Genomic DNA, 13,664 nt, shown 5'->3' with positions numbered 1-13,664 from the left:
AAAATCACATTTTTTCAAAGGAAAAATAAAAAAAAAAACAGTCCGTTTATTGTTCACCATCAGAGATTTTCATACGGTGCCATTGCAGGCTTGTGAGCTTCCTCAATGCTTATTTGTTTTAGTGGATCCGACGCAAAAGTTTACTCTTGTTTCAGAAAATCTTGAAACAATCTAACCGAAAGAGGTAGATTGTGATTTACTTATCTTTCCTATTTTCAAGATTTTTAGGTTTTCTTTCCGTAAAATATAATTGTAGACCTTTAAAAAAAATACAATTTGACACATGGGTTCAATGCGGTTCCTAAAAGTAATTACTCATTTTACACCTCTTGACAATTCAGAATCACTAATCCCATCAATTTTCATCAGGGCTGCACCAGTTTTTATAATCGATATAAGAACCGGTGTTTAAAATCAACAGTTCTTGTTGAAAAACCCGATGACCTCTGGGCAACTTGAGCCTTGCTCTGAGGTGTGGGTAGAAGTGTATTCTGCTACAATTACAGGATCTCCTGCAGGCAGGCCGGCTGTGACTCAGAGGAGCTCTGAGGAGTCCTCCATGTCATTGAACCTGTCCTACTTTTACTCCCCACTTCATCCACTCCTGTGAATTATTCATCTCTACGTTACAACTGGTGACAAACACACTCAGTTCAGTTTATTTCTAACTCCACAAATCAAGGCCTGAGTAAAATCTTATTATCTTAGAATGATTTTGTGCGAAAAAATGTAATGAACATATCGTAATCTGTAAAAAGGAACCATATTATGTTATCTAACAACTGGAACTGTGCAAAACATGCTTGGGTTTTCCCTCTAGACCTGTGACAAAGGCTGGGTGGATAAAAAAAATACTTTCTCTGGAGAGATATCTCACAAACTGGGAGTGGCATTACCTAAAAGTCTAACTGAACAGGACAGCGTCTCTCCTGTAAATTTGCAGGAAGACGTTTTCATCGTGACAGCTATTGATTTGCTCACCTTGAAGAAGCTGCGAATCCGACATGACAACACTGAGCCTCACTCATCCTGGTACCTGGATCGTGTTGAGATAGTGGACACAAAGGAAGACGTAACGTAAGTGTAACTTGTGTTTCGATGCATTTTTCCTCTATTTTCTGACTAAATATAGCTGTACTCCTGCAAAAATTAACAGTTTTGTGCAGAAGAAAAGCTCTGATTAGTTTATTTCTGGGGGGTCTGTAGGTATTACTTCCCTTGTAACCGCTGGCTTGCAGTGGATGAGGATGACGGGCAGATAGCAAGAGAACTGGTTCCTGTTGATGAGGCCTTCATGAGGCAGGATGAAGATGAGGAGGGAACTAGCGCCACTTTGGGACTAGAGCAGAAATGTAAAGTGCCTTAAACGACTGAAGCAAATTATAAACATAATGTATGATTCAGTGTGATATGATATCAACCTCTATTACTGTCATTGCAGCCATGTCCACCACCTACACTCTCAAAATAAAAACTGGGGAAAAGAAATATGCTGGAACCGATGCCAACGTTTTTGCCATCCTGTTCGGTGAAAAAGACGACACAGGTGAGACCCAGCGTTGCCGTGGCAACACCAAGATCCTGCCCAAAGGTTATAACTGGGATGTGAAACTCCTGTTGATTCAGGGCTCATCAACCTGAAGTCTTGTAAAAACTACAAGAACAAGTTTGAACAGGGGATGATCAACGAGTTCATCGTGGAGGCAGTGGACCTGGGTGACCTGGAGAAGCTCCGGATTGGACACGACAACTCAGGCGGGTGAAAAAGAAAACTTTTTTGTTAAAACAGCAATAAAATGAGTTTAAATTATATCGACATGTCTGATGCTTTTGATCCCAACAGGAGGTTCATCCGGTTGGTTCCTGGACTGGGTTGAGGTGGACGCCCCGTCTCAGGGACAGAGACTACGTTTCCCATGTGGCCGCTGGTTGGATCCAGCAGAGGATGACGGTGCCATCGTGAGGGATCTCTATCCTGCTGACTTACAGACTGAAGTTTACACTCCATGTAAGCAAACAGATGCTAATAAAAACATTAGTGGGAATGGTATTTATGGAAATGTGCTTTTTAGGAATCAACAATGTTAAACTTTGCAAAATAGGAAAACAGTAAAATCTGCAGAAGTGTTTAAAGTTTCTTCAGTGGTTTGCTTTAACTCCAACTTTTTATGGCACTTTGAAAACATAATGGTGGTCCGAGGTGTGAGCTGCAAAAGGCAGAAAGACATAAATAAAAATAATCAAAATAATAAAAATAACGGTCAAATTTCATATCGCAGGTCACAAACTAAGCAAATCTCTTGGTTTCTTGGTTTTCAGTTGTGCCTTATGAGATCAAGATATTCACCAGTGATGTGTTTGCTGCGGGGACAGATGCTGACGTGTTCATCGTCTTGTACGGACAAAACGGGATGTGCACGCTGCAGAAGCACCTGTGTGTTAACAAGAGAGAGCGACGGCTTTACTTTGAGAGAGGAGCAGAGGACATGTTTATTGTGGAGGTGAGAAAGTGTGTTTTAGAAAAAAGATGGCTTCTTACGCCGTGCTGTTGGTTTGTAAACAATCAGGTGTTCTCGTCTCAGCTGGAGGACATCGGTGATGTGATAGAGAAAATCAGGATAGGACATGACAACAGAGGCACCAACCCAGGGTGGCATCTTGACAGGGTGGAGATCAGGCGACAGCTCCGCAAAGGAAAGGTATCCAATATGCACTCCAGACTACACCACTTTCTTGGAAGACTAAATAAATTATGAACAGTTTAGTAATATAACATTTCAACCGGCCATCCATATTAGACCAACCTAGCTTGGCTCATTTATCTGTGGTCAACGTCAGGGTTCAGAGACCACGATATTTCCGTGCGAACGCTGGCTGGCCAAGTCTGAAGATGATGGAGAGACGGTGAGGGAGCTGGTCGCCTCTGACATCATCACCCAGAAGCTCCTCCGGGACGGGACACTAAAGACGACCGAAATGGAGGTGGAGGATGCTCTGGAGAGTAAGTTTTACTCTGATTTAGATGAATAAGTACAAATTATTTTACTTATGCTTGTCATGTTGTTACATTCCCATCAGTATCTTTAGTGAATGCATTTTAAAGCACACTGCATGCAAAAGTTGGTTCAAAATGGTCAAAAATAAAATATTAAGATAGCGGTAACTGTTCAGACTTGGTGATAAGTCAACGTATAGTGTTGACTTTCAAAATGGTATTGGCAAGTTGTATATTTTTTACTTTGCTCTGTTTCTGCCAGTCAGATTTTCTCCCAATGGAATTTGGGGAAAATTCAGTATTCTGACAGAATAAAAAATGTTGGTAACATTTTATTTATAAGACTGACATGACACAAACATGACAAAACACATGTTATGAACATGCAGGAGTCTTCATGAATGTTTACAACTGTTGTCATGAAGTGTCATTCAGTAAATAATGATACTAATAATGCAAAGTTGCACTAAAGTTGCATTAAAAGTCAATTGAAAGTGTAAACTTTGCTTCATTTGGACAATAATGATCCTTTTAATGCAAAATTCTATTAAAATTTGCAGGTTCTAAAAAGGAAGAAGGAGTTTCCTACAGGAGCAGTGAAAGCTTTGCCAGGCCTGTTGCAGAGTTGTAGTCTGCAGCTCCACTTTGCCCAGCATATTGAGTTTCCGCTCTTTGTTTTTCCAGCTTGCAGCTGTTTCTTAATTTTAACTCTTGGCAGTTGTTTTCATTGGGAAAACCCCTGAAACCCAATTCTGCTCAACTTGAATCACCATTCAAAGTCAGTGACTAGATGCTAAATGTAAAGGCGATCAGAAACCAAGAGTGAGTTGCTTCTCAGAGAAACTCTGCTGGAAGAGAATGTCTAACAATCGTTTCCCTGAACTAATCCATGAACGATGTTACTCATAGTATCAAAAAAACAACACATTTTCCCATAAGGCAAATGTAGTTGAGGTTATATTATATTCTCTCATTAATAAACAATAACTTGCTATATTTCCTGAGTTTTGCTCTATTTTTATGTTAAAAGACAAATATCAAAATGCTTAGAAAGGTGCAGAAATAAAGAATGTACTTGATTTTTAAAGTCAATATAATGAATTATTTCTGACGTTTAATTAAAGTTGGATTGGATGCAACAAACAAATACACTAATATTTGAATTAAAGTATAAGTTGGACGGAAACCAGATACATTTTGCAGCCATCAATAACGTTCTTTTATATTTCTGTTTGTATATCTGACCACTCTTATTATGAGAAATATCTAGGTTAATTTGAATAGATTAGTTTCCTGGCACTGACATAACATTTTAGCATAAAGCATAAATTTTAAGATAAGTTCTCGTGTGTGTTGAAACACTCAGCTGTGTCAACTGTTTCTCTTTTGTTAAACATTTTCGAAATATTCCTCTATCTTCATTATTTCATTCATTTACTTTGTTCAAAAGAACAACTCATACCACACAGATAATACAAAATAAAACCCCACCAATTATTAGTATCACTTGGAAGATTATTATTTTTGTCATATTTTGAGACCATAAGCATAATTGACAGAAAAATACAATAAACGATATAAAATTTGTAAACATATTCTTGTTTTTAAAACGTCATTGCTCATTAGAAGCCGAAAACTTTTATGACATGCAAACTTCTGACATAAACCGCAGTTTGTGTAAAGAAATGTGATGTATATAACTATATTTTATTTTTTATTTTTTATAGTTGTGTACTTGAGTGTAAAAGAGTGTTGAGTCCGCTGTATTCACAGTTTGGACTCTTCTCCTTCACAGCTCACGGATACAAGGTGTCGGTGCGGACAGGTGACATGTACGGAGCGGGAACTGACGCCAACGCTTTTCTCACCATCTACGGAGACCTGGGAGACACCGGGGAACGCAAACTCGCCAAATCTGAGAACAACAAGAACAAGTTCAAGAGGGGAGAGGTATTTCTAAAGTTCAGTGTCTAATAATGTTGGTGTGTGGAGATGTTAAACTCCATCCCTCGTTCTGCAGGTGGACAGGTTTACAATTGAGGCTGTGGACCTGGGGCAGGTGTTTAAGATTCGGATTCGTCATGACAACACCATGATGGGAGCCGATTGGTACCTGGACCAGGTGGAGGTGCAGGATGAGGACACGGAGGAAGTTTACATGTTCCTGTGTGAGCGCTGGCTGTCGACAAAGAAAGAGGACAAACAGATAGACAGGATCTTCTACGTCAAGGTTTGTTTGAGTCAGTGGATTATTTTCTGTTTTACAGACGAGGAATGCAGACGAAACAGATTGAAGGTGGTTGCTAAACCACCAAAGAAGAAACATGACAGCAGTTCAGGAAAGAAAGAAAGAAGTTACATCCTTTAATTATCCTTATGATTAATTAGGACAAGACATCCCAGCTTTTCTATCCCTGGTACAGAAAAGCATCAAATAAACAACTTATGTGCTCTGAGTCTTAAAACATAGAAAACTTTAGATCAGTACTGAGTGAAGTTTATCTTCGCTCTTCGTCCTTCACAGTACATTTGATAAAGCAGATAAATATGCAGGTAGACGTAAACAGAGTCCATTTCTTCACCTCATCCCACAAATCTTTAGAAGATAACGGGACTAGAAGGGGATGTCCTGTTTAAGATGCAAAAGTAAATGCTCCTCCATGTTTTTAATCGTGTTTGCTTTACAATGTGAAGGATCTAAGAACTTCGGGTGTCAAGTACAAATTTATTCAAAACTTGGATGTCTGTCTGAATCTTTTAAGCAGTTTTTGTGTTGAGAAAGTTTTAATTTCAATGTTTTTTCACAGCCGCTGGTTTCGTTCAAAGAATTATTAAAATAATCACCTGTTAACATAGTTTAAATTAGCTTTGAAATAGCTTTTTTAGTTCTTTTCTCTTTTTTCTTACATCAATATGTTTCCTAACTACCCGAATAGTTTTTTTTTTGTCCTTCTGACACTTTTAACAAACAAACCATTTTGTTCCCATGTCCTGAACTGGATGTTCTTAGTACATTTTGTAATAAATTACTCAGCTAGATTACCATGAAAATTCTTCAGTCTAATGTAGATTTTTATTCCACTGTATTTTCTGTTCTGGATCTTTTCTGTTAATTGTGGATCTGGTTCCCATTTGGTCCATTTTACTCTTGAAACATCCGATTCTGACCTCAGTTCAAACCAGCAGATGTCATTCACATATCCACATTTTTAAACACTAGATAATGAGATTACGTTTTCCACTGCAACGCCTGCCAAAAGTGAAAGAAGCGTGGCAATATTTTTTTCTATTTTTTTATACTTACACAGTGTTCTGTTTTGTTTTGTATTACTAAATTCTGTTCTGCGGGTCCATTACAGGGGTATGAAGGTGAAAGGAATACGGATCCATATTTTATGAAGATGGCCCAGTCCAAACAAGGACTCGATAAAAACGCCAATAAGAAGAAAAAGAAGAAAAAGGCTACAGTGGCTGAAGAAGGTCCAAGTAAGCAACCCTTTAAAAATCACTGATGTCAACATAGAAAACCTCCTATTTGTTCAAGTTCACAGAAAAAAAAAGTCCCACAGCATCAATAGGATGCTTATTATTTAACTGAGCCAAGATTTTGTAACTTCTTGTTTTGCTGCTGCGTTTGTAATTGTTTCCATCAAAACTGTTCTCAATGAGACAACCTGCATAAATAAAAATCAGATAAAAATCAAAATTACTCTTTAATAAAGCTGAGAAATGCATGTTGACGATGAAGAAGGTAGATAAAACTTCACTGTGAAGGATCTGAAAACATTCCTTTGAGAAATGAGAGAAACATCTGAGGAGAAGAAAACGAGAGCAGATGGTAGCATTTATAAACTAATGAAAAAGGGATTACTGAGGATGCTGAACTTCAGATAAAATTATATTATCTTTGTGATGATTACAGCAGCTGGCTACAAACTGAATGTTGGTTTGATATCAGATAGAATCTAATCAAATTTTCTGCTCCTGGGATTTTCGGGGTGGCTCACTCTTTGAGATCGATTATTTTCTTTACCATCAGATATTTAAATACATTTCCTTGCTATTTGGCGGTTTGTCTTCATAAACTAGGTCAAATGTTTTAGAGGAGTTTATTCCCGCAACTCTAGTGGCAGTTTTAGTTTCACCTGGTTCAAATTATGTAAAAAAATAAAAATAGAAAATCTCTGACTAAGCACCTTTTACTATCATTTATTAATCTAAAAAGTAATCAAGAGATTAGTATAAATTATTTTTAGCAGCAGATGCATCCTTTGCTACAAATGATCAAGTGTTCACTAAACAAATCTTGTGTTTAGTGAACACATTTGTAATTATTAAAAAAAAAAAGTATTTACTTATTTGGATCTTTTAAATATTTCTAATTTTATAATGATTTCTAAAAATTAAAAATCTGCAGAATATGACATTTTTCTTATCCGATTAACCTTCAGAAAAGTCAATAATTTATTACTGAAATAATCATTAGTTTCAGCCCTATTAATTGATAAAAAGTAAAATTAGAAGATAGTTATAGTTATAGTTTTTATTTATTTCAAAAAGGTTTTTTAAAAACACGAGAACAAACAATAAAACATGTACATACATAACCAAGAAGAAAATAATTTGTTTGCCACTATTTTTCTGTTTGAATGTTTGAAAAGAAGCAGGAAGAAGTGAACACTTATTTAATCCGACCCATTATCTCAATTTAATGAAATATGCTACCTACTGACACAATAATCACCCAAAATGTGTAATTAAAACCATGTGCCTGTTTAATATACTGGGCTAAACAGCCAACAGATCGATTATATTACACAGACAAAATGGTTACAAACTAACTCTCAAGAGACACAATAATCTAATCTCATTTAAATTAAGAAGCAGATTTTCTAAAACGTCACTTTTCTTTGTTTGAGTAGCTAAATTTGAATCTGATCTTGTCCCTCATGCAGTCATCCCTTATCACTTCACGGTGTCCACTGGGGTGGACCGGGACGGCAGCACCACAGCCAGGGTTTATGTCATCGTCATCGGGCCGAATGACGCCGAGACAGACCGTCTGTGGCTGGACCTGGCAGAAGGGAAGAAATGCTTCGCGGCTGGTGGCATGGAGCACTTCGTGTGCTACGGAGCTGACGTAGGAGAGATCAAGAGGGTGGAAGTGAGAATCTGGGACTGTCTGTAGCTAAATCTGTGAAGCTGCCTGTCTGCTGCTGCTGCCTCCTCAGTGTCGAAGATTTCACATAACGGCTTTCTAGCGCAGGAATAATTAACTGTGGCTGCAGTGCATGGGATGTGGATCAAACAAAATCAAATGGTTTCTGAATTCCCAGCTCTCTCTGTCTCCTGTCTCCTGTCTCTGTCTCGTCTCTTGCCGCTGCTCAGCTCGGCCATAACGGAGCCACACCAGAGAGCTGCTGGCTGGTGGATGAGCTGTCGGTTGCTGTGCCAACCAAAGGTATCAAGTACATCTTCCCATGTAAATGCTGGCTGGCTAAAGACAGGGGAGACGGTTTGACTGTCAGACTGTTGAACGCGCTGGACTCCAGCACCATCAACATTATCCGCAAAGTGAGTCATCACACTGAAAATATGAGCTGTTGGAAAGCAGAGTTCCTCTCATTTATGCCTGTTGTTCTCTGCGCGTTTGCAGGTTATTTATTCAGTCTCGGTTGTCACAGGAGACACTCAGTATGCAGGGACGGATACGAACATTTTCCTGACTGTGTACGGGGCCAACGGGAGCACAGAGGAAATGTTGCTGCCGAAGAACGGGAATAGGTCAGTCCAGCAACGATCCTCTAATAATAAACCCCACTCTCTAGGGAAAGTGTCCTCCTGATTAAAAAAAAGGTCCCTAATTATTTCTTCATCCAGGCTGAAGTGATGCAATTTTTCATCTGTGAAATATCTGAGAAAAATCTTTTATTTGCAACCAATCTCCACCCAATATTCTTGGCAAAAATGATTTCTCTTCTATAACAGAGACCCGATAAAATCCCCATAAAGTCTCATTCTGAGTTTTGTGATTTAATCCTGTTTAAATCTTTACCCTCTCTGATTCTGAGATGTTTGGTTTGTTTATTCGTTGTTTCGTGCAGGTTTGAACGTGACCAAGAAGACACGTTCACCCTGGAGATAGATGACATTGCTCCTCTGAAGAAGATCAGAGTTCGGATCGATGGCACTGGGAGCCGCCCAGACTGGTTTCTTGAAAGGGTAACATGAAAATCATTTATGTCTAAAACTGCAAACATTATGCCAAATATCACCAAAATACTTTATCAGTGGTAGAAAAGCAATTATAGGGTCTTAAAGTTGTTTTTTTCTGTCATTCAAAATGTTTGATATCGTTATTTAAGCATTTTTTTCTGTGAAATTAATAATTTACACAACTTTTAATATTAAAGGAGCAGTATTATGTATTTTTCAGGCACATAGTGCCATTTCATAGCACAATCAAATAACTGTTACTTGATGTATATATCAAACAAAACTTTTTGACTTGTAATTGGGCCTCTGTCTCTTTAAGAAGTCTTCCTCTTTCCGACACTCTGCCTTCAGCCCATAATCAGTAACAATATAACATCATGCAAACTCAAAATATTTTATATAATATTCCCCTTTAAGTTCTCAATAAGTGGTAATGAATCAAATATCTGAATTTATTCACATCAGAGCCTGATGTGTTGCTTTTTGACTTTTTTTTGCCTAATTCATGTTGTCAGACAGTTATTGACAAATGTGGTTAAATTAGTTAAAAAAGGAGGAAATTATTGACATTATTTGAAAACAGCATTTTTTTTTATTCATTTTGTTTTATATAAACATTTGGATGATGATCTAAAACAATTCAGATTGAAAAAAATATCAAAAACAGAAGACATTTGTAACCAACATTTTTTCTAAAAATGCCATCTTAGCAGCTGGGGACATTTCTTTACATCCAGTCCTGTCGTACTGATGTTCTTTTAATGTTAATAATTAATTTAATTACTTCATGCTCACTTTTAGATCCTCATGCGGAACCTGACCACTGAGGAAGAGTATCTGTTCACTTACGAGAACTGGCTGTCCAAGACTAAAGGACCGAAAAGGACAAAAGTGTGTGAGCTGCCTGCAGTGGTGGACGACGAGGAAATGGTGGAAAAAACAACCTACATCATCCAAGTTCAGACCAGCGACGTCGGAGGCACGGCACATGAGTTTTAGACAGTATCGCTCTTTACTTTTTAAGTAAATTTCATGTTTTTCCTTCTTGTTTTTAAACATTTGGTGCAACGTTTCAGGCGGCGGCACCGACGCCAACGTGTTTTTGATTATGTTTGGGGAGTACGGCGACACCGGGATGCTGCCGCTGAAGGAGAGCACCAACAGGAACAAGTTTGAGCGGAAAATGAAGGACGTGTTTCGGTTTCCTGACATGCTCAGTCTGGGGGAGCTCTCCAAAGTCCGAGTGTGGCATGACAACAAAGGTGAGAAGAGGAAGCCTGCAGGGTGTAATACTCATGATGCAAAGTTACATTATTATGCATGGGAACAAAACCAATACCTTCTATTCAAATCTTGACCTGTAAAGTGTTTAGGAAAACATTGTTGAATGCATCAAAGTTTGGAATCGCAACGCCTCTCCTGTAAACAGGCCCGGCGCCCGGGTGGCATTTGGAGTACATCGACGTGAAAGACGAGGCCATGGACCAGACCTTCAGGTTCCCCTGCGACCGCTGGCTGGCTAAAAATGAAGACGACGGGCAAATTATTAGGGAGCTGGCTTGTGCCAACAATGACTCAATAGACCTCAGCGATAAAACCAGTTAGTATAAAAACTTATGGATGCTGAAAGCTTAAAATCTTTTGGAGGTCATTGCTTTCACATGAGATTATATGATTGCTTCTGCTTCGTCACAGAATATGAAATCGCCACCATTACTGCTAACACCGACAACGCCTCAACCTCAGAAAACGCCTGGATCGTGTTGGAGGGAAGGAAAGCTCGATCCAAGGAGTTTGTTCTGGAGAATAAGAAAAAGAAGTTTTTAAGGCAAGACTTTAAAAACACTCTTATTGTGACGATCTTGGTTTGGTTCTCTTTTGTGTTTCCTTTCTGATTATGCTTCTGGTTTTGTTATTGCCATGTTAGTTTATTCTTGTGTTTTGTTTGGACTTTTAATTTGAAATCACAGCGTGATAAATATCAACTGTTCAAGAAACAGAAAAAATATTGATAATTTTTCTAGCCTGCATTTTGTATCACCTATAAAAATACATAAATAAATCAAATTGGCTTCAGAAGTTAAGAAGTTACTCTGGGCTAATGATTCACAAACTCTGCACTCTGAACTCATCATCTCCACTTTAAGACATGGTGGTAGCAGCATCATGCTGTGGAGCTGCTTTTCTTTACCAGATAAAGGAAAGCTGGCCAGCTGAAAAAGACTGCATACCTGCAGGACTAAATTCATTAGTCACTGAATTGGTGGATTTAAGATTTTGGGCATTTGGGAAACAATTTTCAGATATTTATTTGAGAAATGTTCTCTTTTATGCATTGTTTTTACTGGTTCATCACATAAATTCTCTGTATAACACATAGAAAATGTTAAAGAAATATGAATGCATTTGCAGGGATCTTACATAATCTTCCCCCGTTCATGCTTTCTCTTTCTGCCCTCCATTATCTTCTCGTGTCTCTTTTCTCAGGAAAGATAATTTCAGTGCCAACAAAGAAAACGTCTCACTTTATTGTTTTTTTTTGTGTTTTTTTTATAATTGCTCGCCGTGCACACACTCGTCTAATAGTTGCAGATTTCTGTGAACTTTCGCAGCGGTGCCACTGACACGTTTGAGTTCTCGTCCAAACACTTGGGGGAAATCGCTGGGATCTGCCTCGGCCACATAACAAAAGATGGGAAGAAGGTGAAGAAAGAAGTCTTCTGGCACGTTTTGGAGGTGGTAGTGACAGAAAAGGAGCTGGGAAACAAGTGAGTGGATTCTCACACAACTTACATAATGTTAGGTTATGTAAAAAGGAAGAAAAAAAAAAAGGCCTTTGATGACACTGAATCTTTTTGTTTAGGTATTTCTTTCACTGTGACGCACAAATCCCTCTGGCGGCCAAAAAGGACCAGTTCCAGACATTCGAGTGCTATAAATCCGTGGAAAGCTTTGCGAGCAAAGTTCGCAAACTGGTTCCCGTCAAGTACGAAATCATCGTCATCACCGGGGACGTGAAAGGGGGTGGAACGGACGCAAACGTTTTCATCACGATCTACGGAGTCAACGGCGACTCGGGCAAGCGTCAGCTCAGGCGGAAGTGGCGCAACCTCTTCGAGCGAGGGCAAACGGACCGGTTCATCATGGAGATGCTCGACCTTGGGGAGCTGCTGAGGGTCAAGGTCGAGCACGATGGGAACAACTCGAACTGCGGGTGGTTTTTAGAGTGTGTTGAGATAACTAACACGGCTAACTCGGTCACAACCATCTTCCTTTGTGGAAAGTGGCTGGATGCTAACAAGGCTGATGGGCAGATACACAGAGTGCTTTATCCAAGATACTAGAAGATAAAAACAAGGGGTAACTTTTTAATTTACTGCTTTTACTCCTATTTTTTTACATGATGTTTATTATGAAAAAGGTCAAAGTAACTCTGTGCCAATTGTTGAGGCTTGTCCGCTTCAAACCTAAGGAAAAGCCATAAAAAAAAATGAATATCAAAGTAAACAAACACAATAAACATTTAATTCATACTTTTATTTATGTCATCTGCTTTTTTTGTCTTCACATTGAAGTTGCTGCACAGAAGCAGAATTATACGCACTCCGGTACAAACTGAAAGAAATACTGTAAACACAGAGGGAAAATAATAGTTGTTTTTTGTAAATATAATCAAAAGTGAAGTGTCAGGTTTCTGATTTTAACTTGTTCTGTAGGGGCCCGTTCTGCGTTTAAGCTCTTTAAACTTATCCTAAACTTAGTCAAATCTACGATTCACAGACTCAGGATAAAGTTTACAACGTTCCCAATGGACCTTCCTTAGAAACTCAAAAGCTTAAAATCCAGCGACAAATTAGGGAAATATTATGTCATTATATATGTGCACTTTACTTTTGGGGAATCCCTAATAAAATAATTGAGTCACCTAATAGTTAGCAAAACTATTTCAACTCAGAGTTTCCCTCCATGCATTATAAGCCTGGCGGGCCACCAGGACTTACTTGTGCGTGCCCCCACCAGGCTTAGCATTGTTAATTTATTTTTTATTTATTTATTTTTTTTAATGATTGCCTTTTTTAAAGAGTTTACAGTTGGTGTTTCAGTATTAATCTTGCAGTCTTCCAATAACGCATAACTATCAAGTGATATTTTAAAATTTCCTGTGAATTGTAAACATGTTTTACCTCAAAAACACGGCGGGTAGCTGGGTGAATGACTGCCTTAGCACCCCGAGCACCAGGCTTAGCAGGCTCTTTGGGGGAAACCCTGCAACTTTAACAATAATAAAAATGTTTTTTGTTTGTTTTTTATTAAGATTTAATTTACAATTCACAAAAAAACTGTGTCAAAAATTGACACAATCAGATTAAAGGCCCGACTTAAATCTGATAGAGTTAGAAGAAGCATGTTGGTAAATTTAAAACATTACTTCTAATTTTGGGCTTATCTGGAA

The 13,664-nt window shown here is 38.4% G+C and overlaps 1 protein-coding gene across 3 annotated transcripts in view; it reads left to right on the top strand.

Moving 5' to 3' along the window:
* The window catches only part of loxhd1b (lipoxygenase homology PLAT domains 1b), a 29,323-nt gene extending 16,573 nt beyond the window's left edge, over positions 1–12,750 (top strand). For 2 of the 3 annotated variants that reach the window (XM_017306479.1, XM_008418291.2), the window contains 21 exons: positions 944–1,077; positions 1,207–1,352; positions 1,442–1,546; positions 1,627–1,755; positions 1,844–2,008; positions 2,320–2,501; positions 2,583–2,699; positions 2,839–3,001; positions 4,791–4,945; positions 5,016–5,225; positions 6,355–6,481; positions 7,951–8,159; positions 8,384–8,569; positions 8,652–8,779; positions 9,100–9,217; positions 10,013–10,190; positions 10,288–10,473; positions 10,641–10,811; positions 10,907–11,039; positions 11,824–11,979; positions 12,075–12,750. In XM_017306479.1, coding sequence (XP_017161968.1) covers positions 944–1,077; positions 1,207–1,352; positions 1,442–1,546; positions 1,627–1,755; positions 1,844–2,008; positions 2,320–2,501; positions 2,583–2,699; positions 2,839–3,001; positions 4,791–4,945; positions 5,016–5,225; positions 6,355–6,481; positions 7,951–8,159; positions 8,384–8,569; positions 8,652–8,779; positions 9,100–9,217; positions 10,013–10,190; positions 10,288–10,473; positions 10,641–10,811; positions 10,907–11,039; positions 11,824–11,979; positions 12,075–12,555 — 3,579 coding nt within the window. In that variant the 3' untranslated portion in view covers positions 12,556–12,750. The remainder of the gene's footprint in view (positions 1–943; positions 1,078–1,206; positions 1,353–1,441; positions 1,547–1,626; positions 1,756–1,843; positions 2,009–2,319; positions 2,502–2,582; positions 2,700–2,838; positions 3,002–4,790; positions 4,946–5,015; positions 5,226–6,354; positions 6,482–7,950; positions 8,160–8,383; positions 8,570–8,651; positions 8,780–9,099; positions 9,218–10,012; positions 10,191–10,287; positions 10,474–10,640; positions 10,812–10,906; positions 11,040–11,823; positions 11,980–12,074) is intronic. The other variant, XM_008418292.2, reaches the window with a different exon arrangement.
* The last annotated feature ends 914 nt before the right edge of the window (positions 12,751–13,664 follow it).

This window comes from Poecilia reticulata, linkage group LG9, assembly GCF_000633615.1.
Source record: "Poecilia reticulata strain Guanapo linkage group LG9, Guppy_female_1.0+MT, whole genome shotgun sequence".
NCBI lineage: Eukaryota > Metazoa > Chordata > Actinopteri > Cyprinodontiformes > Poeciliidae > Poecilia > Poecilia reticulata.
Note: the sequence above shows the minus strand (reverse complement) of the source record. Positions and strands in the feature narration are given on the sequence as shown.